This window comes from Myotis brandtii, unplaced genomic scaffold (assembly GCF_000412655.1).
Source record: "Myotis brandtii unplaced genomic scaffold, ASM41265v1 scaffold1804, whole genome shotgun sequence".
In the NCBI taxonomy this organism is placed as follows: domain Eukaryota; kingdom Metazoa; phylum Chordata; class Mammalia; order Chiroptera; family Vespertilionidae; genus Myotis; species Myotis brandtii.
In genome coordinates this window covers 12315-38673 of record NW_005356690.1, presented here as the reverse complement: position 1 = coordinate 38673, position 26359 = coordinate 12315, and the positions used below count along the sequence as shown (strand labels likewise).

General features: G+C 37.7%; 1 protein-coding gene and 1 pseudogene across 1 annotated transcript in view; both read right to left on the bottom strand.

Annotated features, from left to right (window-relative positions):
* MCM6 (minichromosome maintenance complex component 6) overlaps positions 1–26359 on the bottom strand; it is a gene marked incomplete at its 5' end in the record, with an annotated part of 30770 nt that continues 4411 nt past the window's right edge. The window contains 13 exons of the mRNA XM_014537654.1: positions 1–504; positions 3765–3904; positions 5891–6046; positions 7128–7263; positions 9883–10044; positions 13300–13428; positions 15109–15264; positions 17338–17445; positions 18390–18531; positions 22225–22366; positions 24176–24326; positions 25355–25500; positions 25784–25949. Of these exons, the coding sequence (XP_014393140.1) occupies positions 388–504; positions 3765–3904; positions 5891–6046; positions 7128–7263; positions 9883–10044; positions 13300–13428; positions 15109–15264; positions 17338–17445; positions 18390–18531; positions 22225–22366; positions 24176–24326; positions 25355–25500; positions 25784–25949 (1851 nt within the window). The remainder of the gene's footprint in view (positions 505–3764; positions 3905–5890; positions 6047–7127; positions 7264–9882; positions 10045–13299; positions 13429–15108; positions 15265–17337; positions 17446–18389; positions 18532–22224; positions 22367–24175; positions 24327–25354; positions 25501–25783; positions 25950–26359) is intronic.
* On the bottom strand, positions 20242–21306 carry LOC102244597 (annotated as a pseudogene).

Genomic DNA, 26359 nt, shown 5'->3' with positions numbered 1-26359 from the left:
TGCAAAACAAGTTATTTTATTTTGGTGAAAAACTGCAATAGTTAGCAATTGAAAGTTATTTCCCCAATAAAATACTACATACCATAAAAGTAATGGACCATTTTCCTACAAATGAAAGCAAAGGTCTTAGTTACTGAAACCACACATTATTGGGTTCCAACTTCACTTAGATAAGAAGCACACTAAACAAAGGCCCACGTTGGTATAGAAGTGTATGACAGGAATGCGGCACACAGGACCTTCAACTTGGTTCGTTACTCAGCAATGCATCTTCCCGAAGCCTTGCTCCCAGAAACATTCTCTCCCTAGCAGAGCTCCATTCAGACCCCAGGCTCCAGGCCAGGAAGCAGAGGGCCGCAGTTTCTTTGGTTAGTTGCTTTCAATATCTCAATCTTCAAGCAAGTAATTAGGGTTCACTACCAAGTAGGGATCCTCTTCATAGCTCTCACTCCCTTCCGTGGAACCTTTTAATCCAGCTTGGGTGAGCTCAATGAGAACATGATCCTGTGAAGCACAAACATTCGTCCTCAGGTCTCCACAGTGTTATAGACATGCCAGGTACACAGCACCTGACCCTTCTCCTGAGTGTTTGCTACTAGCATTTTCTTTCATTTCCCCTCCAGACACTCGTAGAAAAAGGACTATACTTTAAAATCATTATTAAGGATCTGCTAAACCTGTCCCCATTTGGATATAGACCTTTTCACACCATAAACCTCTTTTTAAAAATTAAGAAATATGGACCTGGGTGATGTGGCTCGGGCGGTTGAGCGTCATACCAAGAGGTGGCCAGTTCGACCTCCAATCAGGGCACATGCCCAGTTTTGGGCTCTATCCCAATAGGGGGTTGTGCAGGAGGCAGCCAAGTGATGTGTCTCTGTCTGTCTCTCTGTCTCTCCCCTCCTCTCCCTCTGTGCCTTCTTCTCTAAAACCAGTAAAAATACATTTTTTAAAAAAGAAAAATTAAGGATTATGTAAGTAAGCTCAACAGTCATTGTGATTTTAATAAGGTTTCCTGGCATACTACATCAAGTACTTGTAAATATAATTTCAAAAGGCAAGATGTATGAATTTTAAGATTTGCAATTGTGTAAAATACTCTGATATGTTTATCACTCTGATAAAAGTATTTAGTTTCACGTAATATCTTGATAATTTTAATTACTGGTCATTGAACTTTCTTTACTACCCATTCATAAATCAGAAGTAGAATCTGAAGATAAATTTCACTCTAAGAGCTAATAATAATAAAAAATAAAAAAAAGAACATGCCAGGTGGCTTAAAAATATTGATGACAGATTTCAAGCCTATGATGTACCTATACATCAACCTAAAATATCTACAAATGAGAAGGACTCCTAGCCAGGCCTGTATGGAGGAACTCAGGGAACAGTGATTTGATCCTAAGAAGGTGGCAAAGTCCCACAGAATGAGCACTAATGCCATTAAGAAGGACTGGAAACTTTCAAGCACTCTATGTACTAACACACCCTCAGAGGGAGAACACTTGATCAGCACAGTACAAGTTCGCTAGTCTTTTGGGTGAATTAGCTCAGGCAGTGAGTCAAATTAATCAGTGTAGGTCAGTTAATTTCGAAATGTGGCCCAATGTGGATTTCCACATGGATCATTTTATCTTACACTGATCCCAGGGGGCTCTAGGGAGGGAAGGGCGGGCCTGGTGCAAAAACACTACCCACTATTTGAAACACAATTCTGAGCATGCACCACCCCGGTTATGGAGTGATTATTAGCTTTGTTTTCATATATATTATTTATTAAGTTCTGATATGGATAGCTGTTCTCATCAGCTCCTGAAATTATACACTCATTTGCATCTGCTCTCACAGGTAAAGTTTTTCAGATAAGACAACCCTCAGATGTGATACCTACAATATGTATATAGTGAGCACTGAAGCAAAATGCAGGACAATTGAATCTCTGCCATTTGAACAGAAAAATTCAATTATTCAGGAAATACTGGACCCCTCTATTCGCCAGGCAACACTGTAGAACCTGAGGATACTGTGGTTAAAGTCCCTGCCCTCATGGTGCCTGCCTTCTAATGAGAGAGATAAACCCAACACCTAAGGAATATACTGGCAGGCAATAAGCACTATGAAGAAACACACAGCAGGGCAACGGGGTGACAGCAAGGAGGCTATTTCAACAGGCTGGGCAATAAAAGCCTCTTTCAGGACGGAGGAGGGGATCTGGGCAAGGGCAAAGGGCGAGGTGTGTCAAAGGAACCGTGATAAGGCCAGTGTCCCTGAGGAGGATGGGAAGAGAAAGGGGGCAATAAAATGAAGTGAACAAGACAGACAGAGGCTGGTGGTCTGTGTAGGCTTCTGCAGGCCATGGTATTGGCAACTGGATTTTATTCTAAGTGGAAGGGAAGAACTGGAAGGTAGGGCACTAAAATAATTTGACTTGTTAAAAGATGCCTAGCTACTGGGCAGAAAGCCAATACAAAGAGGGACAGACATAAGGTGGTGAGAAAAGAACAGAAAATACACATACTGAAGGTAGGGCTCATAGAATTTGCTGCTAAAAGAGAAGTTGTGAGGGAAAAGTGGAATCAAGAATGATTCTAAGGCATTGGTTCTCAACCTGTGGGTTGCGACCCCTTTGGCGGTTGAACGACCCTTTCACAGGGGTCGCCTAAGACCATCCTGCATATCAGATATTTACATTACGATTCATAACAGTAGCAACATTACAGTTTTGAAGTAGCAACAAAAATAATTTTATGGTTGGGGGTCACAACATGAGGAACTGTATTTAAAGGGCCAGAAGGTTGAGAACCACTGACTTAGGTAGTGAATGTAAATAGAAAAGAGGTCTGAGGAATGAGCACAGTACTCCATTTGAAAAGTGACAGGAGGGGGGGAGGTTGGGGGTTAATGTGGAGATGAGGACACATTTGTAATACCTTAACCAATAAAGAAATTAAAAAAAAAAAAGTGACAAGAGAAAAAGATTCAGAAAAAGAGACTGAAGAGAAATAACCAGTGAGACAGGAGAAGACCCAGGGGAATATGGTGACTCAGAAGACAAGGGAACAAGTATTTCCAGGAGCAAAGACCAACTGTGACAAATGCTGCTGACAGGTTGAATACTGAGAAGGGCCAATTAATTTGAGCAGAGAGAAAGTACGTATATAATGGTCTTTTAACAGAGTGAACTGACTAGGGGAAAGTAACAGCACCGGCAGGGCTACTGTAAAGTCTATAAGATACAGAATTGTCCACTGGAGACTTGTGGTCATGCATTTAAATAAGAATGGGCACATGGTTGCATGCTTTTCTCTAGATATTTTTAAATGCTTGGATATGAGTATAAAGAAAGAATTAGATTTAACCAAGACTGGGGTCTGGTCAAACAAGTAACACAAAGAGAGAATGAAGTTGAAGGTAAAAGACAAGAGTGATTATTAGAATGTAAACTGGATAATGAAGGTAAGGAAGGTGAAATATAAAAATTAGGTAATAGTGGTTGATGCTTGAAAGTTTGTAATGAGAGAGAAAACAAAGGTTAAAAACCCTCAAATAATAAGACCCTAAATCCACCTTCCCAGATCTGACTTACATTCTGCTTGTTATAATAGAGGAAATAAGTCAATCAAATGCTGTCAATTCTGTTACAATTCATAATTCTGACTAGACCCAATGATTCAAAAATAAATGAACATCTAACCAACCTACACAAGAGGCATGAGCTCCCTCCCTCATCAAAACCCAAGCAAGCAAAGTTCTGTACGTACATAGTGGGTGAGTCGATAAATTACTTTCTCTATGATCCTCTTTTTATTTATAAGTTCCTCTTCAGAATCTATTTCTGATTCAATTTCCTTCAAGTACCAGTTAACAAGCTCACTCCTCTTTAATGCCGACTCATCCTCTTCTGCAACAAAAAATACATTTTAAAAGGGTTAAATTATCTTTCTAGCAAATTGTACTGTCAATCCTGGGTGCTTGCACACACAGATATGTACAGATTAGATAACCACCAACCAGTCAGAAAGTATATCTGCCGAAGTAAGATTTGCAATGTTCCAGTATAAGCCTAAAATAACCTGTCATATTACTTGTATGCTTGACTTTATCCTGAAGAGAAAAATCAAATTAAATAGAGATGATAAGAAACAAGCCTTAAAGCTACTAATATTTCAGAGTATAAGGTGTTTCCTTCACCTTTTTATGCTTCATCATCTAAGAGAATGTCTGCCAACATCAACTGAAGGCATAAATTAGGAATGAAACAACAGCAAGCAAAACTTCTTAAATATAACTTTTCTTCTTTGGAAAAAGACAGACTGGAATTGAGGTCAACTGAGAAGCAAAAACCATGGGAATTGACCAACCGGTGTGGCTCAGTGGTTGAGCGTCAACCCATGAACCAGGAGGCCATGGGTTCGAATCTTGATCAGGGCACATGCCCATGTTGAAGATTCAATCCCCAGTAAGGGGTATGCAGGAGGCAGCCTATTGATGATTTTCTCTCATCACTGATGTTTCTATCTCTCTCTCTCCTTCTCCCTTCCTCTCCGAAATCAATAAAAACATTAAAAAACAAAACCACAGGATTTTATTCAAAACAAAAAATTAACAATTGATTCCAGCAAGGTCTATTCATACTGACTGAACTATGTGGTTCTAAGAGTCCAAAGCAGAACTCTAAATTCACAAGAAAAGTTGGAACCTGCATAATATTGTAACACAGAAATAAAATATAACCTAAAAAAAGTCTACTTAGTCTTGATTCTAGCAATTGCTAATAAAATGCAAAATAAAAATTGGAAAATTCTAGCTTTACTGATAACTTCCTTTGAAAAGTTTATTATGGCTGTAGAGTAAGTACTCGCTTAACATCGTCAATAGGTTCTGCCATTTTAATTAAAACAACATTTAATTGGCTGGGTGAACAGTGACTTTTTTTCTTTTTTAAAGAAACGAAGACCTAGTAGAATTTATCTATGGAATGCAGACTATCTGGGTGCTAATCATATCTTTGCCCCATCAATGGTCTGCCATGTTTAAAACTTGTTGTGCGAGAGAGAACTAGAATAATAAAGTATAACATGAACATAAGAACCTGTGAGCTCCCAAATCTTTTTAAATGAAAAGGGAGCACCTGTCTGTTCTAGTGGCTCCTTTACTATCTTCTCTCCTCCCGCCCATTGGCCAGTTATCAGGGAAAAGAGAGCAGAGGTTACAGGGCTCACACCTTTAGTAAGCCAAGACAGTCTCTGGTCTTCCTTTACTCCATCTCAGACAGGGTGCTGTGATGACAGCATCTGCCCGAAAGCCGGAATATTGGAACTTATAAGAAATGTCTGATGGCCAACCACCAAATTAAAGTTTTAAGCTTGACTCCTTGATTTCATTATTTTTCCTTCTACCTTGTGGGAAAGCAGTTACGGGTAAGAAATGTACTGCTATCCAGATATCACACTTAAACTATGGAGAAATGAGGGGTTTAGTTTATTCCTAGTCTGGAACGTTTTTGTGCTGATACAGTCTTTTGAGTTCAATTACTTGCCTATGAAATATAAATAACCTAGGAGTTCATACATTTAAAATAAAGCTATAGTAAGGAATAGTGATTTTTGCATCTGTAAAAACATTATAAAGGACTTCTCTATGTATTATAGAATCCCAAATCCTGCTTCCAAGCTATTAAAATTGGCCAACATTAATAAGAATAACCCATAAATCTTGTCTGACAATGAACTCGTGGGGAAAAGTCCAGGCTGGAATATGCTGACACCCTGCCAAAGTAAGATTGTCTAACAATTTATCATTTCTCCTGACAAAACACAACCTTTAGCAATCAGAAGTGGTTTATGTGCACACAGCTTATGTAAAGGACTGAGCCTGGGGGCCTCACCTTCTTCCATCTTTCTGAGGTGAAGCACAATAAGGTTAGAGATTCGGCAGTATTCGGAGAAGCCCAGCCTTAGGGAGGCTTTCGGAACAGAATCGCGGTCTGCGTCGTCACTGTGGCCGTTGATTCCATTCACAGGAGCAGGGCTGTCAGCATGACCTAAGGGAAACATCAACCACCTGAGTCTTCCTTCTGTTCCTCCAAAACTTCCGCATCAAATGTTTATACACACACTAATAGTGCAATACTAACTTCAAAACAAAGATATATTGGGTATTTAGTAATTTTACAAATAAAAATTAAAAGCAGCCCTAGCCAGTTTGGCTCGGTGGCTAGAGCTTCAGCATGCGGACTAAAGGGTCTCCGGTTCGATTCCGGTTAAGGGCACGTACTTCAGTTGCAGGCTCCTTCCCTGGCCTGGGTCGGGGTGCATGTGGGAGGTAACCAATCAATGTCTCTCTCTCACTTCAATGTTTCTCTCTCTCTCTCCTTTCTACTCTCTCTAAAAATCAATGGAAAAATATCCTCGGGTAAGGATTAACAAACAAAAAAAAGGGCAAATTTGTAAGTGCTATTAGTAAAGACAACTAAGTTAGAAGAAATGGGAAGGATGAGAGATATAAAGATTTCATGATCTAGTCCTAGCTGGTTTGCCTCAGTGGACAGAGTGTCAGCCTTCGGACTGAAGGGTCCTGGGTTCGATTCTGGTTAAGGGCACATGCCCAGGTTGTGGGCTCAATCCCCAGTAAGGGGTGTACAGGGGGAGCGGATCAATGATTCTCTCTCATCATTGATGTTTCTCTCTCTCTCTCTCTCACCCCCTGACTCCCGCCCCCCTCCCTTTCTCTCTAAAATCAATAAAAAAAATATTTCATGATCTAAAATGCATCTATAATATTATATGCAAATTTTTATCCTTTTATGTAAAACTTTAAATTCTGGTAATTTTCTGTTTTAATGTATTTGAGAAAATGTTTTTAATTCAAAAGCAAAATAACAATAGGTTGGGGAATTAAGTCCACTATCACCATTTTTGGTGTATTTTGTCTTGTAAGAATACATTTTTATGTTAATTACTTAATTAAATTTTAACTTATAAACAGTTAATTACAATTCAATATCCACTTTTTCCTTTTGCCACAGAGACTTCAAAACCATCAACAAGTGCACTTTTACCATGGCATCTCAGAGGGCATTCTGGACTCTAATTCCAGAACAGATTTATAAACAAACGTCTCACCATTGATGCCCTCTGGGCTCTCATCGACTTCCATTTGGACTTCTTCGTCTTGATCTAAATTGACATCAGGTGTTTCTACACGGATGATGGATTTGTTCAGTAACCTGAAAGCTTCCTTCACATGTTTAGGTTGGACCTAAACCAATCAAGATGAGGTAAATCAGTAAGTCAGTCTTCTTGGTTTACCAAACAGATTTTCTCCAGACAAAATCACAGTGGTATTTTGGTTTACTCACACTCTCCCTCCCTCACACAGACATGAAATATGACATAGTACCATACAGTCACCAGCATGGCTAAAAAGACCAACAATATTGAGTGTTGGAAAAAAATGTAGAACAACTTTCATTCATCGCTGGTGGAAATATAAATTGATACAAGCACTATGGAAAACCGTTTTTGGCAATCTTTACTAAACTGAACACACGTACAACCTAAGACCCAACAATTCCACTCCTAAATATATATATACCCAACAGAAATGTTTACATATATACATTATATAATCAAAAGATATGTATATCCCATAAGAACCCAAACTGGAAACTAAGTTGTTCATTAACAGAATAATTGGTGAGTCACTGTGATATATTCATTGATAGATCATATAGCAATGAAAATGGAACTACCTTATGTATGTGGTCAAATAATCTTGACAAAGGTGTCAAGACCACCCACTGGGGAAAGGATAGTCTTTTCAACAAATGGTGCTGAGAAAACTGGGTATCACATACAGAAGAATGAAACTCAAAATAATAAATTAACTCAAAATAAATTAAAGACCTAAAACTATAAAAAACAATCTACAAGAAAACAGGGTTTGAAAAGTTTCATGACATTGGATTTAGTAATGGTTTCTGGGATATGACATCAAAAGCACAGGCAACAGCCTGGCCAGCGGGGCTCAGTAGTTGAGTGTTGACCTATGAACCAGGAGGCCACAGTTCAATTCCCGATCAGGGCATATGCCCTGGTTGTGGGCTTGACCCCCAGTATAGGGCATGCAGGAGGCAGCCGATCAATGATTCTCTCTCATCATTGATGTTTCTGTCTCCCTCTCCCTTCCTCTGTGAAATCAATAAAAATAAAGCAAAGGCAACAAAAAATAAAATTGACAACTGAGACTACATCCAATTCAAAAACTTCTAAGTTGAGGAAATTATAGAGTAAAAAAGGCGACCTACAGAATGGGAGAAAATATTTGCAAATGATATATATGATGGGGGTTAATATCTAAAACATAAAGAATACCCATGCCCATTGTACCATTATTCAAAATAGCCAAGAGGTGTGGAAGCAACCCAAATATCCACTGATGGATTTAAAAAATGTGCTAAATACATACAATGGAATGTTACATGGAAGGAAATCCTGTCCATGCTATAACATTGATGAACCTTGAGGACATTATACTAAGTGAAATTAGGTTACACAGGCATGCTCACTGAAAGTTAAATGAGTTGTACACTTACAATATTTGCACTTTTCTATACGTATGTTCTGCTTCAATAAAAAAGCTTATTTAAAAGAAAAATGACATGTCCATGTTTTTGTTGTTGTTTTTTTTTTTTTTGGGGGGGGGGGTTGCTTCAAGTACTTTTATAAATAACCTACAGTCTCTCTAAATCTCCCTCCCTAACCAGCTGAGCCCTGTAACAAGATAAACCCAGCAGAGCAATTTTTAAAAAAGACAAAAAACTATTAACAAAGACACTAAGTCATTTAAGAACAGTCAATATCAAGACATATCCTAATAAACTTACTGGCCTAGGAAAATAAAAAAGAATACTTTTGAAAAAGAGAAAGAACAAGTTATTCATGGGAGCAAAATTAATCAAGGGCTGGCCTCAGATTTCCCCACAGCAAAAGTTAGTGTTAGGATACAGTAGAAAAATTCACAAAAAAAGAAAATATGAGCCAAAGGTTGTATATCAAGCCAGGCTATTGTTCAGGTAAAGGCTATACATAACATAACACTAAGAGAATATCACTCTCATGAATGTGGGTGTTTTTTTCACTGAACTCTTCACAGGTAGATTTCAATCAGCCAAGAAATGGATTAGAAAATCATAACAAAATAATCTCCACTGAGCCTTGCATATATTTAGCTACAAAACTAAGATTAAAACAAATGTGGGAATTAAGAGTGACAGAACACAATGTAAATGATATGCGTCTGAAGATAGAGAAATGATATATAGAAACGGGAAGGGAACAGGAGAGAACAGGGAGACCTGAGAGATAAATGTGCTGATTGCCTCTCATCTGTACCAGTCAAACTATGATAAATCAAGTGATAGATAAGCATATCTGACTGCACAAAGGTAAACGCTAAGACATTATTTTCTAAAATTAGATGGTTGAGAGGTAGGGAAGTAGGAAATATGAAACATGCTGGTTTTATCACTGTTCATAGTAGGGAACCAATAGATAACCAAGTTACCACTAAAATAAAATACAAACTTTCTGGATATCAGAACTGCATATATAAGCAGTTTCTTGAATGAATAGCATTAACAGTAACACTCTATAAGTATTACCAAATCTATAATATGACTATCTCATTACTATTTAACTACACTCAATAAATGCTTGACAGTAACCTTCTTCAAGGGAGAAATCCCAAGGTCACATATCTTATGAGCACTCAACAGTTATATAATGCTAGTATGTCCCAAACCAAAGATAAAAACATGCTTATAAGCCAACAAATCAATTTCTCTTCCCATCCATTGTGTTAAAGTGACTCTGATACCTCATCACAGCAGTGCATCCGAGCCATTGCTTCCGAGAGACGGATCATGCTCTCAAGCTGCCGCACTGTAATCCTCCAGGACGACTTGCTGACTCCAGAACCATCCCTCTGGCGGAGACGTTTATACTGTTCAACAATGAAGTCCTCCGACTCTCTGGAAATCTGTTTCAGAACATCACTGACGTCAGAGCGTTTCTACTTGACGGGAGCTGTGTTAACCAGAGGTTTAAGAGCCTTCCAGGTGGAGACATTAGGGGAACTGAGAAAGTCAAAACTTTGAAGCCAATGACAAGGAATTAACACTGAAATGCCTTTCAACAGAAACTAAGAAGGCCGGTGAATTCCATGTACTATTTTATAAACAGGAAGGCAGCAGGGTTAGTATTTAAGGAAAATGACAATTTCTAAAAAAGACTAGTGTCCTGGTGCATGGATTCACGCACATTGAAATTAATTAGAAGAAATATTTTAATGTTGCTATTCACATCTTGCTAATGAAAAGAAGACAGGATTCTACTGAGTCTCCTATCTACCTACTCCAGGACTTCTGTGAAGATCAAATGAGATGAGGCATGAGAAAACGCTTCACAAACATTTGGTTAAACTGTAAAATGTTAGCACCTGGCTATAAAGCAAGTTGGGTTCCTGGGCTGAAGAAACTCCAAGGATGCTAGTTGCTAGGGAGAGGAAGCTGGATGTTGCCATGTGACGTCATTACCCAGCGTCCACAGCCACCGTTTCTGGGCTGGGCTGGGCTGTGGGCTGCATTTTGGGCCATGGGGGGTGGTGGCGGGGCCTGTGTCCCACGTGGGGGAAGCCGAGTGTTGATGTGTCAGTGCCAGGTCCATGGTGCTGTTTATTTTTAAATGGTCAGTGTGCAACATGGCAGCTCCTGAGTTGAGCATCTGCCCCTGGTGGTCAGTGCACATGATAGCTACTGGTCAGATGGACGGACACTTAGCCTTTTATATATATAAAAGATATGTAACAAGCTGAAGCAATGGGATAGGATGTAATCTTTTCACCCAAGATGCCAGAGCCCATTAAACAAGGTGCAGGCTATTCTTGAGATTCAATTAATTTTGTTGTCTTTAGGAAAAAAAAGGACAATACACATATATATTATACACTAGCTATTTCAGTAAACCTTATTACTTGTCAAATAATAACAAAGAACCCTTAGTTTTTTTAAAGAGGATTGATCAAAAAAATAAATTTAAAAAAATAAATAAGTAAATAAGTGGATCATTCTTTTTTCCTTTTTCTTTTTTTTAATATGACTTATTGATTTCAAAGAGGAAGGAAGAGGGAGAGAGAGATTGAAACATAAATGATGAGAGTGAATCATTGATCAGCTGCCACCTACATGGCCCCTACTGGGGCTCAAGCCCACAACCTGGGCATGTGCCCTTGACCAGAATCAAACCCAGGACCCTTCAATCCGCAGGCCGACGCTCTATCCACTGAGCCAAACCAGCTAGAGTGAACCCTCAGTTTTTCAGAGCAAGGAACTCAGCATGTTAACAAAGAACACATGCCAAGATCAGAGAAGGGCCAGTACACAGTCATGGAGTACAAATGCCTCTTCACACAAAAGTGACTCATAATCCTTAGTTTTAAAAGACTCACTAAACTTCTATTGGGACAGTGAGAGTCAATCCCAATATTATAAACTAGAGGCCCAGTGCACGAAATTCGTGCATAGGTAGGGTCCCTAGGCATGGCTGGCGATCAGGGCCGATCTGTGGGGCGACTGGCGTGGCAATCGGGGGGCCCCCGCTGGCACCCTCATTGGCCGGCCTGGCGCTGCCTGCTCGCCCCGCCGCCACTGCTGGTCACCTCCCTCTGTGGGGTGACTGGTAGGGTAATCGGGGCCCCTCGCTGTCACCCGCCTTGGCTGCTCCTGCGTTGAGCGTCTGCCCCCTGGTGGTCAGTGCACATCATAGTGACCGGTTGTTCCACTGGCCATTTGGTCTATTTGCATACTAGGCTTTTTTTTATATAGGATAACTAAGTGAAAGTGATAAATAATGAAAGACTAAAAATAACTTCCAAGCCCTGGCCAGATGGCTCAGTTGGTTGGAGTGGCATCCCGTTAACCAAAAGGTTGGTGGTTCAATTCCCAGTTAGGGCACATTAAAAAAAAAGAATAACTTCTAAACGTCAAGCCAGACATAATGTGTAAAAACCTAGAATCAACCAGAATCAAGCAAACATTTTTTTCTTTCCATATTCTATTTTAGAAAATGCCAACTGGAGGTTTATTTATTTATTATTATTAATTTTTAAATTAATTTTCAGAGAGAAGAAGGGAGAAGGAAAGAGAGATAAAAACATCAGTAAGCGCTCTAACCGGTTTGGCTCAGTGGATAGAGCGTCAGCCTGCGGACTCAAGGGTCCCAGGTTCGATTCCGGTCAAGGGCATGTACCTTGGTTGCGGGCACACCCCCAGTAGGGAGTGTGCAGGAGGCAGCTGAATTGATGTTTCTCTCTCATCAATGTTTCTAACTCTCTATCCCTCTCCCTTCTTCTCTGTAAAAAATCAATAAAATATATTAAAAAAAACAACCATCAATAAGCAAGAATTATTGACTGTCTGCCTCCTGTATGCCCCCTACCAGGGATCGAGCCCAAAACCTGGGCATGTACCCTGACCAGGAATTGAACTGTGACCTCCTGGTTCAACCACTGAACCACTCCAGATGGGCTATTAAATGGAGGTTTATTTTAAAAATAAATGTCTAAGTAACTATCCTGGATCCAGTGCAGATTCAATCTAATAAACTACATCAACTAATGTAAAATAACAATCATGTTCATTCACAATTATCCAGAGGAATCCAAGTTTTTCCTCAGAGAAAGATATGAGAGCATTCAGTAGACTACTAAACACATACACAGTTTTATGATTCTTAGGAATGGTTAAAATAAAAGAATGTCTGCCCCAGCCAGGTGGCTCAGTTGGGAGTATTGCCTATGCACCAATAAGGTTGCAGGTTCAATTCCCGGTCAGGGCACATGCCCAGGTTGAGGGTTTGATCCCCAGCAGGGGGTGGGTAGGAGGCAGCCAATCAATGATTCACGCTCATCATTGAAGTTTCTATCTCTCTCTTGCTCTCCCTTCCTCTCTGAAATCAATAAAAATATATTTTAAAAAACCCCCCAAAACTCTCACCCACAAAAAATTGTTATTAGCACATAACAAGGAAAAGAAATGGAATTATTCAGATGTTTTTAAAATGCCCTTTTCTTAACTCTCTGAAGAAACAAACTTCTAAACAAACAAAACCCCCAAAAATAAAGAAACAAAAAACCCAAACAAGTACAGGTTCAGATTTCTCCATGTAATCCTTTTTTCTAAATGCCATTTAAAATATACCCATGATGCTCTATTCTAGTATAAAAAATGCAGGTTACCTTTGGCTTAAACTGCCTTGCAAAGAGAAGATACCTCCTGATATCATCAAGGGAATAAACACGATCAATCGAATCTTCAATCCTTGAATGCAAGTCTACTATACGCCTTGCAATAGCATAATCTGTAACCTAATTAAAAAAAAAATCACTTTGATCAGTCACATCAATATCCACTCCAGACTATCCTAGGCATTAAGAAATTAGTCATAGCTAAAAATAAGCTCTAATATGCCACTGAAAGATGTATTCATAGGTACAAGGTTTCTGAGGCAAGTTTGGTACCAGTTTCATTTAAAACCAAATTAAAATGTTTACCTTTGCCCCACTCCAAGAATATTCCTGAAGGAATTAACTGACTTTAATAACAATAGCAGATTTCTAGGGCCCTTAGTATATGCCAGCCACTATTGCCTAAGTGTGTTAAGAAGCATTAACTCATACAAGCTTCACCAAAAGCTTATTATTAGGTAGTTATTACCCCTATTTTACAGATGAATAAATTGAGGCTCAGAGAGGTTAAATCACTAGTCCAATATCACAGCAAGCAATGGAGCCAAGATTCGAACAGTCAAGCTTCAGAGTCCATGGTCTTAGCCACAACTTTATATTACCATTTGTAAATATATAAAGATAATCATCACAGTATTAATATTGAGAAAAAAATCATACAAAAAGTAAGCAATTTACTCTTAAATGATACAGAAAAACCATGTAGATGTAAAGAGGACAAATGATACAGCAAACAGGGCAAAATGTTAATACGTGAATAGAATAAAAGGATATGGGTACCATGTGCACTATTATATTTCTTGCAACATTTCTGTAAGTCTGAAATTATTTCCAACAGTTAAAAAACTAATTTAATGGATTATGTACAAATAGAAATATATGAAATTAGGTAACTCCCAACTATGGGTAGGTGGGTTAAATATTTATATGGATTTGTGAAGGGATAAAAACAAACCAAAACATAAAAAACTAATGGAAGGCAGCTATTATTTAGATAATATTTGAAGTTTTGCTGTAAGCAAGAGTATGGATTGTGCCTAATGCAATACAGGACCCCCATGCTCAGTAATTAACAGTACAGCCTATAATATTAGCTTCTACAGAATGTCACTTTGTAGTCCTGTGCCCATCTGAGCTGTGCAGTATTGTTAAATATTTAAGATTAAGTATAAATAACTCTAATAGTTAACATGTCCAAATCCAAGTACATCTACCACTTTATATTTATTCTTCAAATTATTCTATAATTAAGGGGAAAAAGTGATACACACTCAACTTTATGAGAAAATATAGGAAGACTAATGACTCCTGATTTGGAGGAGAAAAAAAAGAAATTTCTTTGGTATTCCAATTTTTTCAAGCTTACTAAAAAGATCCTCAACAAAACAAAAAATTCTTATAAAAATCTTAAAGAGAATGATTGGAAATTAATTATAATGTTTCCTTTTTTCTTTTTTTTGTTAAATTTATTGGGGTGACATTGGTAAACATGAATATACAGGTTTCAGGTGTGGGTTTCTATGTTACAAGATCTGTATATTGCACCGTGTCCTTTTTCCTTTGAAAATTAAAAAAACATTAGCAAAAACAAACAACATTATATTCCTCAACACAATTAAGTGGAACCAGCAATTCAAGTGACTTTATTTTGAACTGCTTAATACACCTTTGCCCAATTGGAGAGAAATAAAAGGTCAGTGCAAACACATGTGCCAGCTGTTCAGGAGTATATATTCAAGCCTGACTCATTCAATTACTCGTATTGGAAATAACAAAAGAGTGATAGATAATGTTGGTTACCTCATTACATTCATCCACAAGTATAAAGAAGAGATCAAATCGGGACATGATGGGAGCTGACAAATTTATATTCTGTTTCAACGACTTTGACCTGTCATAGTGTCCACCGATTGGGTTTGCTGCTGCCAAAATAGATGTTCTGGCATTCAGAGTAGCCTGACCACAAAAGAAAGAATTGTGATAGGTTTAAAAAGACATCTGGAACGGCCAATAAACATATGACAAAATGCCTGATCTCTTTCATTATGAAGTAAATGCTAACCAAAATACTAAGACATCATTTCTCACCTACTAGATTATTAAAATTAAAGTCTAATAACACACAGCGCACAGGTACTCCCATATGATGATGGCGAAATGCTGTGCATACCCGTTAAGCCTGAGATTTCTTGTTAGAAATTTATCTTGCAGCTAGGTACAGGAAGATGTGTGTTCAAGGATACCTACAATATTGTTTGTAATCAAAAGGCTGGAAAGGACCCAAATATCACTCTGTAGGTGTCTAATTGGGGTACATACAACTGAAAACCATGCAGTAATAAAAAAACCCAAAGTGGATGTAATATGTGCCAATATAAAGGGTGTCCCAAAATTCACGCAAGAAGTAATTTTGATAGAAAACACAGGTTTATAATGAAAAATTGTAAATTTTTTATTGATTCATAAAGTATACAGTATAGGGTTATGTATGGAATAGCATATCAGGTAAATGGCCTCCACGGCTTTGCTGGCACATACGCACTCTTTTGTTGAAATTTTCCATGACCGTTTTGCATAAATGTGGCTGAATTTCGATGAGGCTCATTTTCATCTTGATGGCTTGGTTAATCGACAAAATTGTCGCATTTGGAGTTCAGAAAATCCAAGAGTGATTGTTGAGAAACAAATGCATCCACAACGTGTCACTGTTTGGTGCGGATTTTGGGCTGGAGGCATCATCGGACCATTCTTCTTCGAAAATGCGGCTGCTCAGGAAATAACGAAAGAGTGCCTATGTGCCAGCAAAGCCATGGAGGCCATTTACCCGATATGCTATTCCATACATAACCCTATACTGTATACTTTATGAATCAATAAAAAATTTATAATTTTTAATTAAAAACCTGTGTTTTCTATCAAAATTACTTCTTGCGATAATTTTGGGACACCCTTTAGAAAGATTGCCAAAATAAAATTATGATGTTGAATGAGTAAGGAACAAAACTATATGTATTATGCTTGTTTCTATATAAAATATTCCTAAAAGGGACATAAACTCAGCAGGTATTTCTGAGTACTTATTAGTGCTGGGAGTTGCAGGGGAAGATTTCTCTTCCTTATATTTTAGAGTACTGCTTAAATTTTCCTCACTACTTGACTGTATTACTTTATTTAAAAAGTTTGATTCTCTCGAATGTTAGTCACAATATTGTACAGTCTTGTATCACTTAATGATGGGGGTAGGTTCTGAGAAATGAGTTGTAAGGCAATTCCATGGCTGTTCAAAGATCATAGAGTGCACTTACACAAACCTAGATGGTATAGCCTACTGCATAAAACAACGAGACTCAATCAAGCATGAGAAGATGATGCAATCAAGAGATGTAAACACATCATGTATGAGGTTGCTGCCTTAGTATGGCTTACCGTTTTATAGCTAACTTTTTTTTTTATAAGTAGGAAGAGAACACTCTAAAACAATAATACCCAGTATTATGTACTGTACATAACTGTGTGCTCTACTTTATACAACTGGCAGGACAGTAGGTCTGTTTGCATCCGCATCACCACAAACATGTGAGTAATGTGATGTGCTAAGATATTACTATGACTAAGATGTCACTAGGTGATAGGAATTTTTCAGCTCCATTATAATCTCATGGGACCACCATCACATATGTGGCCCAATCTTGACCAAAATGTTATGTGGCACATGACTGTACCTATTTTTTTCATTTAAATAGATTATTTTTGTTATAATTGAAAACCTGCTTTATCAAAAAATATTGAAGCTTTGTGAAAATTTTGAACTGTGAAATGCTATAATTTTCACCAGTACCCTCTACTTTCTGTCATAGTGACACATTTTCACAGTACCTATAATTTGGATTAATAATCCTCAGGGCTGTGTTTTCCATTTCAACAAATAACATTTTATGTTGAAATAATGCATTTTATCCAGGTGAATGTCTCTAGAGCTACATCAATCTACAAGGCACGATGCAGTGGAACAGAAGTGGACACATGTACCTTCACGCCTGCTTTAGTGATGGAGATAGTCTGCTGTTCCATAGCCTCGTGAATAGCAACTTGATCCCGCACTTCCATCTTATCAAATTCATCAATACAACATACACCCTGTAACCAAACAAATCTAGCATAAGAAACTGCCTTTTAGGTGTCAAATAGCAAGTAAACTCAAAGTTTGCACCTATACTGTAAGATAGGTAAATAATCAATCCTAATTCCCTCTACTAGAACACAGTAGATCCCAGAGCTAGAAGGAACCATATGCTTTTGACTCGTTTTAGACTAAGACTAAGGAGTGTGCAGGAGGCAGCCGATCAATGATTCTCTCATCATTTATGTTTCTCTCTCTCTCCCTCTCCTTTCCTCTGTGAAAACAGTACAGATATATTAAAAAAAAAACACCAAACTGTGTAAATCTCAGGGTCAAAATATTTTGGGTCACTTCAACATTGATTTCCAGCTGCAGAAGTGAAGAGTGAAATTGAAACAATGTTTATAAGCAACTAGTGGCCCGGTGCATGGATTTGTGCACATTGAAAAGAAATTAGAAGGTGCCTGGCAGGGAGGGACTGGGCAAAACGGCCGGACACACCCTGGAGCCAACCTCCCATGGTCCCTCCCTGGCCGGCTGCACTGCAGCTTGAAGAGCGCCTCCGGCAGGTGGGCCCAAACCTGCTCTGACATCCCCTGAAGGGTCCCGGAGTGCAAGAGGGCACTCTGCAAAGTTGCTGTCACTCAGCAGCTCCTGTGTTGAGTGTATGCCCCCTGGTGGTCAGTGTGCATCATACCTACCGGTCGGTTGGATGGTCAGAAGGTCACTTAGCCTTTTATATATATATAGATATAGCTACAACTTACATGCCTTTACAGATCTAATTAATCAATGTCAAATAAAGATTATTTACTAAAAATGCTCTTTTTAAAGGACATCTTTTAATTTTTTTATTATTATTTTTTTAAGAACATCTTTTTAATAGAAACCTATAGGTCTTTACTGACATGGTAAGGAATATTCTGATTTATTTATATACAAGAGTATAAAATGTTCTTACATTATCAGCCAGCATCAAAGCTCCAGCTTCAATAACAAATTCATGAGATTCTTCATCTCTCACAACAGCTGCTGTTAAGCCAGCAGCACTGGATGCTTTGCCACTGGTGTAGACAGCTCTGGGGGTGAACTCCTCCACATGCCTGTTCAAGGTTATCATATTCATTAATATATGACTACAAAACATTCTGTGCAGGAATATCACCTAACAGCATTTGTCAATTAAGAATTTAAATTTATTTTTAAAAAACTGAGAAAGGCATTAATCATAAGCAATCCAAAGATACCTATATTAGACTGAATATGAAACCACAGACTGAACATAAAGCCTTTCTCTTTTGGCCTTTTAGATGGATTTAAATCCATTCCTGTCAAATGTAAGATGAAGTTCATACATGACAAAAACATCAACTTTAAAAGTCTTTAGTAATAAAAGTTCAGCAATAATGATTTATTAGAAGGCCTTGCACTTAAAAAATAAAATTAGCTGTGAGATTTACTGTAAAAATGCAAGGTTGGTTTAATAGCAAAAATTAATAATATACCACAATAAAGATAAAAACCATCTCAATAGTTTCAGAAAAAAAAAACACGTGACAAAATCCAACACCCCTTCATGATAAGAACTCAACAAATGAGAAATAGAAAAGATTTTCCTTCAACCTGATACAGCATCTATAAAAACCCACAGCTAACATCATTCTTCAAGGTTAAAGGCTGAACGCTTTCCCCCCAAGATTAGGAAAATGAGACACAGATGTCAACTCTACCACTTCTATTCAATAATATACTCAAAAGTGTAGCAGGTGCAGTTAGGCAAGGAAAAGCAAAAGGCAGCCAGTTTGAAAGAACTATCACTATTTGCAGATAACATGATCTTATAGACAGAAAATCCTATGGAATCTACAAAAACGTTACAACTAATAAAAGAGTTCTTACAAGATTGTGAGACAAAAGATCAATTTCATTCATATAAACATACAATGAACAACCCCAAAATGAAAATAAAATAGCATCAAAAAGATTAAAATACTTAGGAATAGGTTTAACAAAAGAAGTGCAAACTATAAAACATCGTTCAAAGAAATTAAAGAAGGCCTAAATAAATGGAAAGATGTTCCATGTTTATGGATCAGAAGACTTAATATTGTTAAAAAGCCAATATACACCCCGCAGGGTAGCTCAGTTGGCTGAAGCATCCTGATACAGCAAGAATGCAGGTTTGATTCCTGGTCAGAGCACATACAAGAAATAACCAATGAATGCATAAATAAGTGGAACAATAAATCTCTCTCTCTCTCTTTGTTCATTGAAAATGTTTATTAATGTTTTATCCAGTTGGTTCAATATTTGTATAATTTAAAACTCTGAGTTTGCCCCTGAATAATCCAGATGTCTACAACATAGACATAAACTACTATACTTCCTGATACTTAACATACTCAGATTTCTCTAACTTCCATTTATCAGATAAAACATTAATCTTTCAAAGTTACACCTTTAAGAAGTTCACAAATTCCTATTTCTCCAACTTTAAAATTTTTTTTAAACCTCTTAAAAGAGGAAGCTGAAACTCCCAAATCAAAAGTCTTAATCTGCCACTCACAATGTACCCACATATCAAATAATCACAATGTACACTTTAAATGTTACAATTTTTGTCAGTTATGCCTCACAAAGCTGAAAAAATTAAAATCACCCACAGAAAAAAACCTTAGTCTGAACCAACACTGGGAAACAGAGCAATGGAAAGTGAGTATTTTATTCATTATTCTGAGCAAAAGTACAGAATATATTTATTATTTCATTTTCCCATAAAGAAAATGTACTTTGTATTTAGAGAAATAAAAAAATCAGTTGTCGGGACTTGTTTTTAGAACATGATCAGTAAGTCCCTTATCAATGGTTGGTGCCTGATACCAGGGACCATTGTCTCTTGTACGCATTAATCTTCATATAGGGTGCCCCAAAATTCACGCAAGATTTAAATTTTGCGTGAGCATTAACAACAACAACAAATAAAAGCCTAATTTTACTTGGTTTATTGAATCAGATTCTAATATCTGTTGCCCTTTGATTTCAATCCCTTCAATTTGATAAACATTACCAAGTACCAATTATGGCCCAGGAGCAGGGACAATGAAGACCAATGAAGACCACGGCTTTGCGTATGTGCCAGCAAAGCCATGGAGGCCATTTACCCGATGTGCTATTCCATACATAACCCTATACTGTATACTTTATGAATCAATAAAAAATTTACAATTTTTCATTATAAACCTGTGTTTTCTATCAAAATTACTTCCTGCATGAATTTTGGGACACCCTATACTTCCCGCTCCTTTAGCCATAATTCAGCGTTTTCAATTTCAACGGGAAGGATAGCTATTGTTCATTCATAATTCTTTTCAGGACTATCATAGAAAGTTCGGGCAATCCATCTTGATATAGGATGCCTGTAATATTCCCAGTGTTCTGGAATTTCTGCTAATTCAGTTTCATCAATGAATACATTCACCAGAGTTAGGCCAATTATTACTGGAATCCCAGTCAGCATAATGTAGAATTTCAGTAAATTCTAAGAACGCCTATCATAGAATCCAGAAGGTTTGATAAGAGTCTTTTCTCATGGTCTCCACTGTGTCTTACAGGAGCAATAGCCTTCGGAAAGCCACACGTGAGAAAGGCCCCGGATCCAAGCCACGTGCCCAAGTGGTGGCCAGAGAGCATGGTCAGCGGTGACCGAAGTCCGCTGCAGCAAGCTCAAGGCCGCCATGGCTACTCCCTTTCTCCCTCTTAAAAAGAAAATGCCAACACACCTCAAATTGATCTACAGATTCAACACAATCCCTATTAATATCACAACTGGCTTCTTTGTAGAAACTGACAAGATGATCCTAAAATTCATGCAGAAACTCAAAGGACCCAGAATAGCTAAAACAATCTGGAAAAAGAGTTGGACAACTCACATTTTCTGATTTTAAAACTTATTACAAAGCTTTGATATTCAAGACAGTGTTGGTTCTGGTCTAAGAATAGACATAATATGAGGGTTTTGTTTGCCTTCCTGAAAAAAGAGACTAATACATGTCGGCCTGGGTGATGTTGGATAAGACATAATACACACATATATACAGCACCAAGAACACAGAAAGTGCTCAAAATGGGTTACTATTATTTTGACCTCTAAGTTTCTTAAAAAGTTAAAAGTAAGCAAGTTCTTGCAATACTTATGCTGATAAGGCTGGCAAAAAAAAGTCTCATGCTTATAGCACTGCTTTGGCAAAGTGTGTCCTATTTAAGAACCTTAAAGATATTTGTATTCTTAAATCTCAGCAATCCTATAGTTGGAATTTACCCATAGGAAACAAAAAAATTTTAAATAAAAATTTCTACATATCATGGTACTCACTGTATCAATATCTATATAATCATTAAAATAAACTATGACAGGCTAGGGAAATGATTTTATAAGTTACAGTACACCAACCAAAAAAAATTGTGAAAGTACAGAAGGAAAAATATTTAGGGTATATTAAAATGAAAATACATATTTATGTATTCAAAGATTATACAAAGACATTATACAAAGATTAAAAGAGTTCTACGTGGGAATGGGATTGCAGGCAATTTTTTCCCTATTCCAAAATGATAAAATATTGTTACATTTTGTTAAAAAAAAATTAAGGTGTTTTGAATCCAAGTGAGTTACATGTTCAACACAGTCCTAATTTACACTCCTGCTCTAGTACAGGCACACTGACTGCACTCTTGGTAGCACAGAGCCTGAACCATGCACAGTTTTTCCTGCTGCACTACTATGAGCAAACACTTACTTGAGAAACTGGCTCTTAGCTGTACTTGGGTCACCAACAATGCAAACATTTATGTCCCCTCGAAGAGAGGTTCCTTCCCCTGTTGTCTTTGGAACACCACCAAAGAGCATCAGCAGGACACCCCGTTTTACTTCATCATTGCCTGAAACAAAAACCCAAGGTATTTTTCAACATGAGGCTAAACATATCACAGGAAATTCCAAAGGCATGTTTATCAACCAAAAGAGCAGATAAACGAGAAGCAAAGCACAAGACTGAAGTAAAAATACCTGGCTCCTAATCTTGGTTCATGCTCTGGAATTTGAAGTCCCCTAACCAATGTCTTCACCTATACTGCAGGTGTCACCGGTGCCAATGTTCACCCTTCTAAGAGGCTTTCCTTGCTCACAAGTCCCACTACCTTATACAAAGCTTTTCTCTATGAGGTAGTCCTCAAATATCTCTCCCCATAAATAAACTATGCCCCCCTCAGTTTATCTATCGTATTTTCTAGTCTTTCTAATGGCATGCAATTCAATCAACAGTTTGAGAAATGGTCCATGACCTACTTCTTTTGTATTACCAATAGTAACCAGTGCTGAATATAAATTCATGCTAAGTGAACTCATAGGGATTAGATAAAATGCTTCAAAGAACTATATAAATCCAATATAAGAAGGAAATGCACAATTAGAAAACAATGGATCTTTAGAAATATTTTCCTGTGCTAATTATTATGACTTTCTGTGAATTCCATCAACAAAGTGCTAGGCAGATTTACAAAAACCACCTCTTAAAAACAGAAAATTAAAAAACCCATTCCACAACCAAAGCTACTCTGACCTATAAGCCATGTAAGTAAGCTCCCTCATAAATGGATCCTCTGGCCCCAGCAAAGCCTTCAAATGACTGTAGCCCCAGCTGATGTCTTGGCTGCAACCTCTTAAAAGACTGAGCAGAACCACCCAGCTAAGCCCCTGTCAACTCCTGACCCACAGACTGTATGAGATAATGTTTGTTGTTTTAAGCCATTAAATTTTGGGGTAATTTGTTATGAAGCAATAATTTATGGGAAAAGTGAAGCAGCATAAATTTTTTTACCCTATTCATTATTAAAGGACGACACTCCAAAATCCATGAACAATTATTAACATAAAGAATTTCAGTTCAATTTCATTTATCAAATATTTAGGTAGAAAAACAGGTTAATTGTAATGATTAAAAAATATATACCTAAGAGAAAAACCCATTATATTATGAGGCCTGAAAATTTAGTTATACCCTTCAACACACAAGAGGATTTTAATAACAGCGAGCAGCTAGCAACCAAGAGCCAAAAAACAAACAAACAAAAAAAACCCCATGAAAGAAACCACCAAAGGTATAGAAATGTACATGTAACCAAGAAACATCAAGAAATCTCCAGCTCTAAAAATTAAAAAAGCCCCACAGATATTAAACTAGCATATTGGAGTATACTGAAGTGAAGTTCTGTCCTAAAGTCAGAAAAAGAAGACTACATGATCCCTTTTTCTTTTAAAAAAAATTGTGGTAAAGTATACAGAACATAAAATTTACCATTTCAACCATTTCCCCCATTTCAACCATTTTTAAGTGTACGTTTCAGTGGAATTAAGTACATTCACTATGTTTTATAACCATCATCCCTATAAATTTCTAGAGCTTTTCATCATACTAAACAGGAATCTATCCATTAAACAGTAACTCCCCATTCCTCTCCCCCAGTAACCTCTTTACTTTCAATCTCTATGAACTTGCCTATTCTAGGTACCTCGTTTTAAGTGGAGTCATATATTTTCCTTTCATAAATGACTTAAAAAGACCCCTTCTAAACCTACAAAAAAACTTTCATGATCTCATTTGTGTGCTTTAAGAAATCATATGTTGCTGTTTTATCTTGAATCATTATCTTGAATTTCAAGTTTATGGCACGAATGGATAGCACTCTTACCATGTATAGTAGGGAACAGGCTGGTACAAAGGTTGTGGTATAGATTTTTATCTTGACTCATTTCAAACACTTTCTCCCATTCCTTCACAGTCATTTGGTTCTTTATGCTCTCAGCTGTCTGTTCCTCATCTCGGAGCTCTTTCCCTCCAAACTGAGGGACAGAGAAGAAAGGAAAAATATTAGTACAGAAACAGTCAAAATAATGTGAAAGAGAAGACACTTCACTACAAACAAATTATAGTCTGGGAGGTCAACTTCAGAATCTGTTGACTATAAAGGTTTTTAAAAAATCCTCAACTAGTAAGTTCTAAGTTAATTAAGAGAGTATGTCATTTGTCCTGTGAATTAAAAAAACAAAAAGCCACCACCACTATTTTATATTGCTATCTAAATTTATGTGGTTAAGAGATGAGCCATACTAAAATGCTAGTCCAATGATGCGAAGATCAAAAAGAAGTGACAGCCCTAGATAGTTTTGCTTAGTGGATAGAGCGTCGGCCTGTGGACCACAGGGTCCTGGGTTCGATTCCGGTCAAGGGCACGTACCTTGGTTGCAGGCTCCTAGCCGGCCTGGACCCTGGTCGGGGGCATGCAGGAGGCAACCAATTGATGTGTTTCTCTCACATTGATGTTTCTGGCTTTCCCTCTCCCTAAAAATCAATGGAAAAATATCCTCGGGTGAGGATTAACAACAACAACAAAAAGAAGTGACAGAATAACATTATGTTCATTTCTTTTTCCAAAACTGGATGATTTTCCAAACTCTTTCTACCTGCTTTTCCATTCAGGACACAGAATCAAGTTCTGAACAACTATAACACCAGGAGCCCATCACTCTCAGAAAGCAATTTACTTTACTTTCCAGATTACTAAATCTTTCTATTTGCACTTTCTCCAAGAGCATGAGAGGAACCGTGATAATTAAAAAACATAAACCCCCACCATGGATTATTTGTACCAGTGCTATTAAAGCAATGAGCTCTTACATGAAAACAAGATTTTTCCTTGTCAGAGAGATACAAAAAAATTTGATTTTAAAACTAAAAAAAAAAAAAATTAGATCGTAACAACCTGTATCTTTAACATTGACTAGATAACTGAGAGGTTTCAGAAACCTGTAACTTTGCGGCAGCCTTGGGGGAGATCTTTCTCAAGCTTTGCTATTCTACTAAGACTCACCCTTGGGTTGGTTGGTGCAACACAACAGGCAAGAAAGACCAGCCTGTATGAAAGGTCCCTAACACCAAGGGCCCGGAGTCCTCGAATGCCTTCTGTCTCATATCCATCAACACCACTGACACGAGAGTTAGTTTCTGCACGTGCTCCTGAAAGATTGAATGAGAAGTAGTTTCACAGCTCAAATATTGAAGGTGCTGAGTAAAAATTGCTCAAATACACAAAACCTATAAATCCAAAGATTTCATTTAGGATGATTTTTTTTTCAGATCACTACCTTTTGTAGCAAAATCCATTAGTCTTTATTCTCATCATACTTCCCGATTTACCCTCTGATTGGTAGCCCAAAATAAGATAAGGAAGATACAAGAAGCTAGATACTCTGCAGTTCAGGTAACAGAATTTGTTAGATTTGAGCCTCAAATTACCAACCTGGTGTGCTAAGCTTAGAGACATCAGGCACAACAATCAGCGTCCCTGTAAAGTCACACTTGTCACCAGCTTGAGCTGACTCCACAGCTTCAGCCCTCAAGATCACTTCTAAACTGCGTGGGATACTTCCTCGAGGAAGCTCAGCTTGAGTCTCCTGAATACGAACCTATAACAAAGAAAAATGGCCAAGAATAAGAGATCTTGTTCAAATGTCATATAATCTAAATTAAATTCCACAAATATTGACGTATTTTAAACTATCTTACCTTTTGCACTTTTGACATGTGCCATCATTTATCGCAAAAATTATCTACCCTAAAACTTTCAATTTGGTAAAAGACTATATCTATTTATTTATTTTAATATATTTTTATTGATATCAGAGAGGGAGAATGAGAGAGAGAGAGAAAGAGAGAGAGACGTCAATGATGAGTGAGAATCATTCATCAGCTGCCTCCTGCACTCCACCCAGTGGGGATTGAGCCTGCAACCCAGGCATGTGCCCCTGACCAGAATCGAACCTGGGCCCTTTCAGTCCGCAGGCCGAAGCTCCATCCACTGAGCCAAACCGGCTAG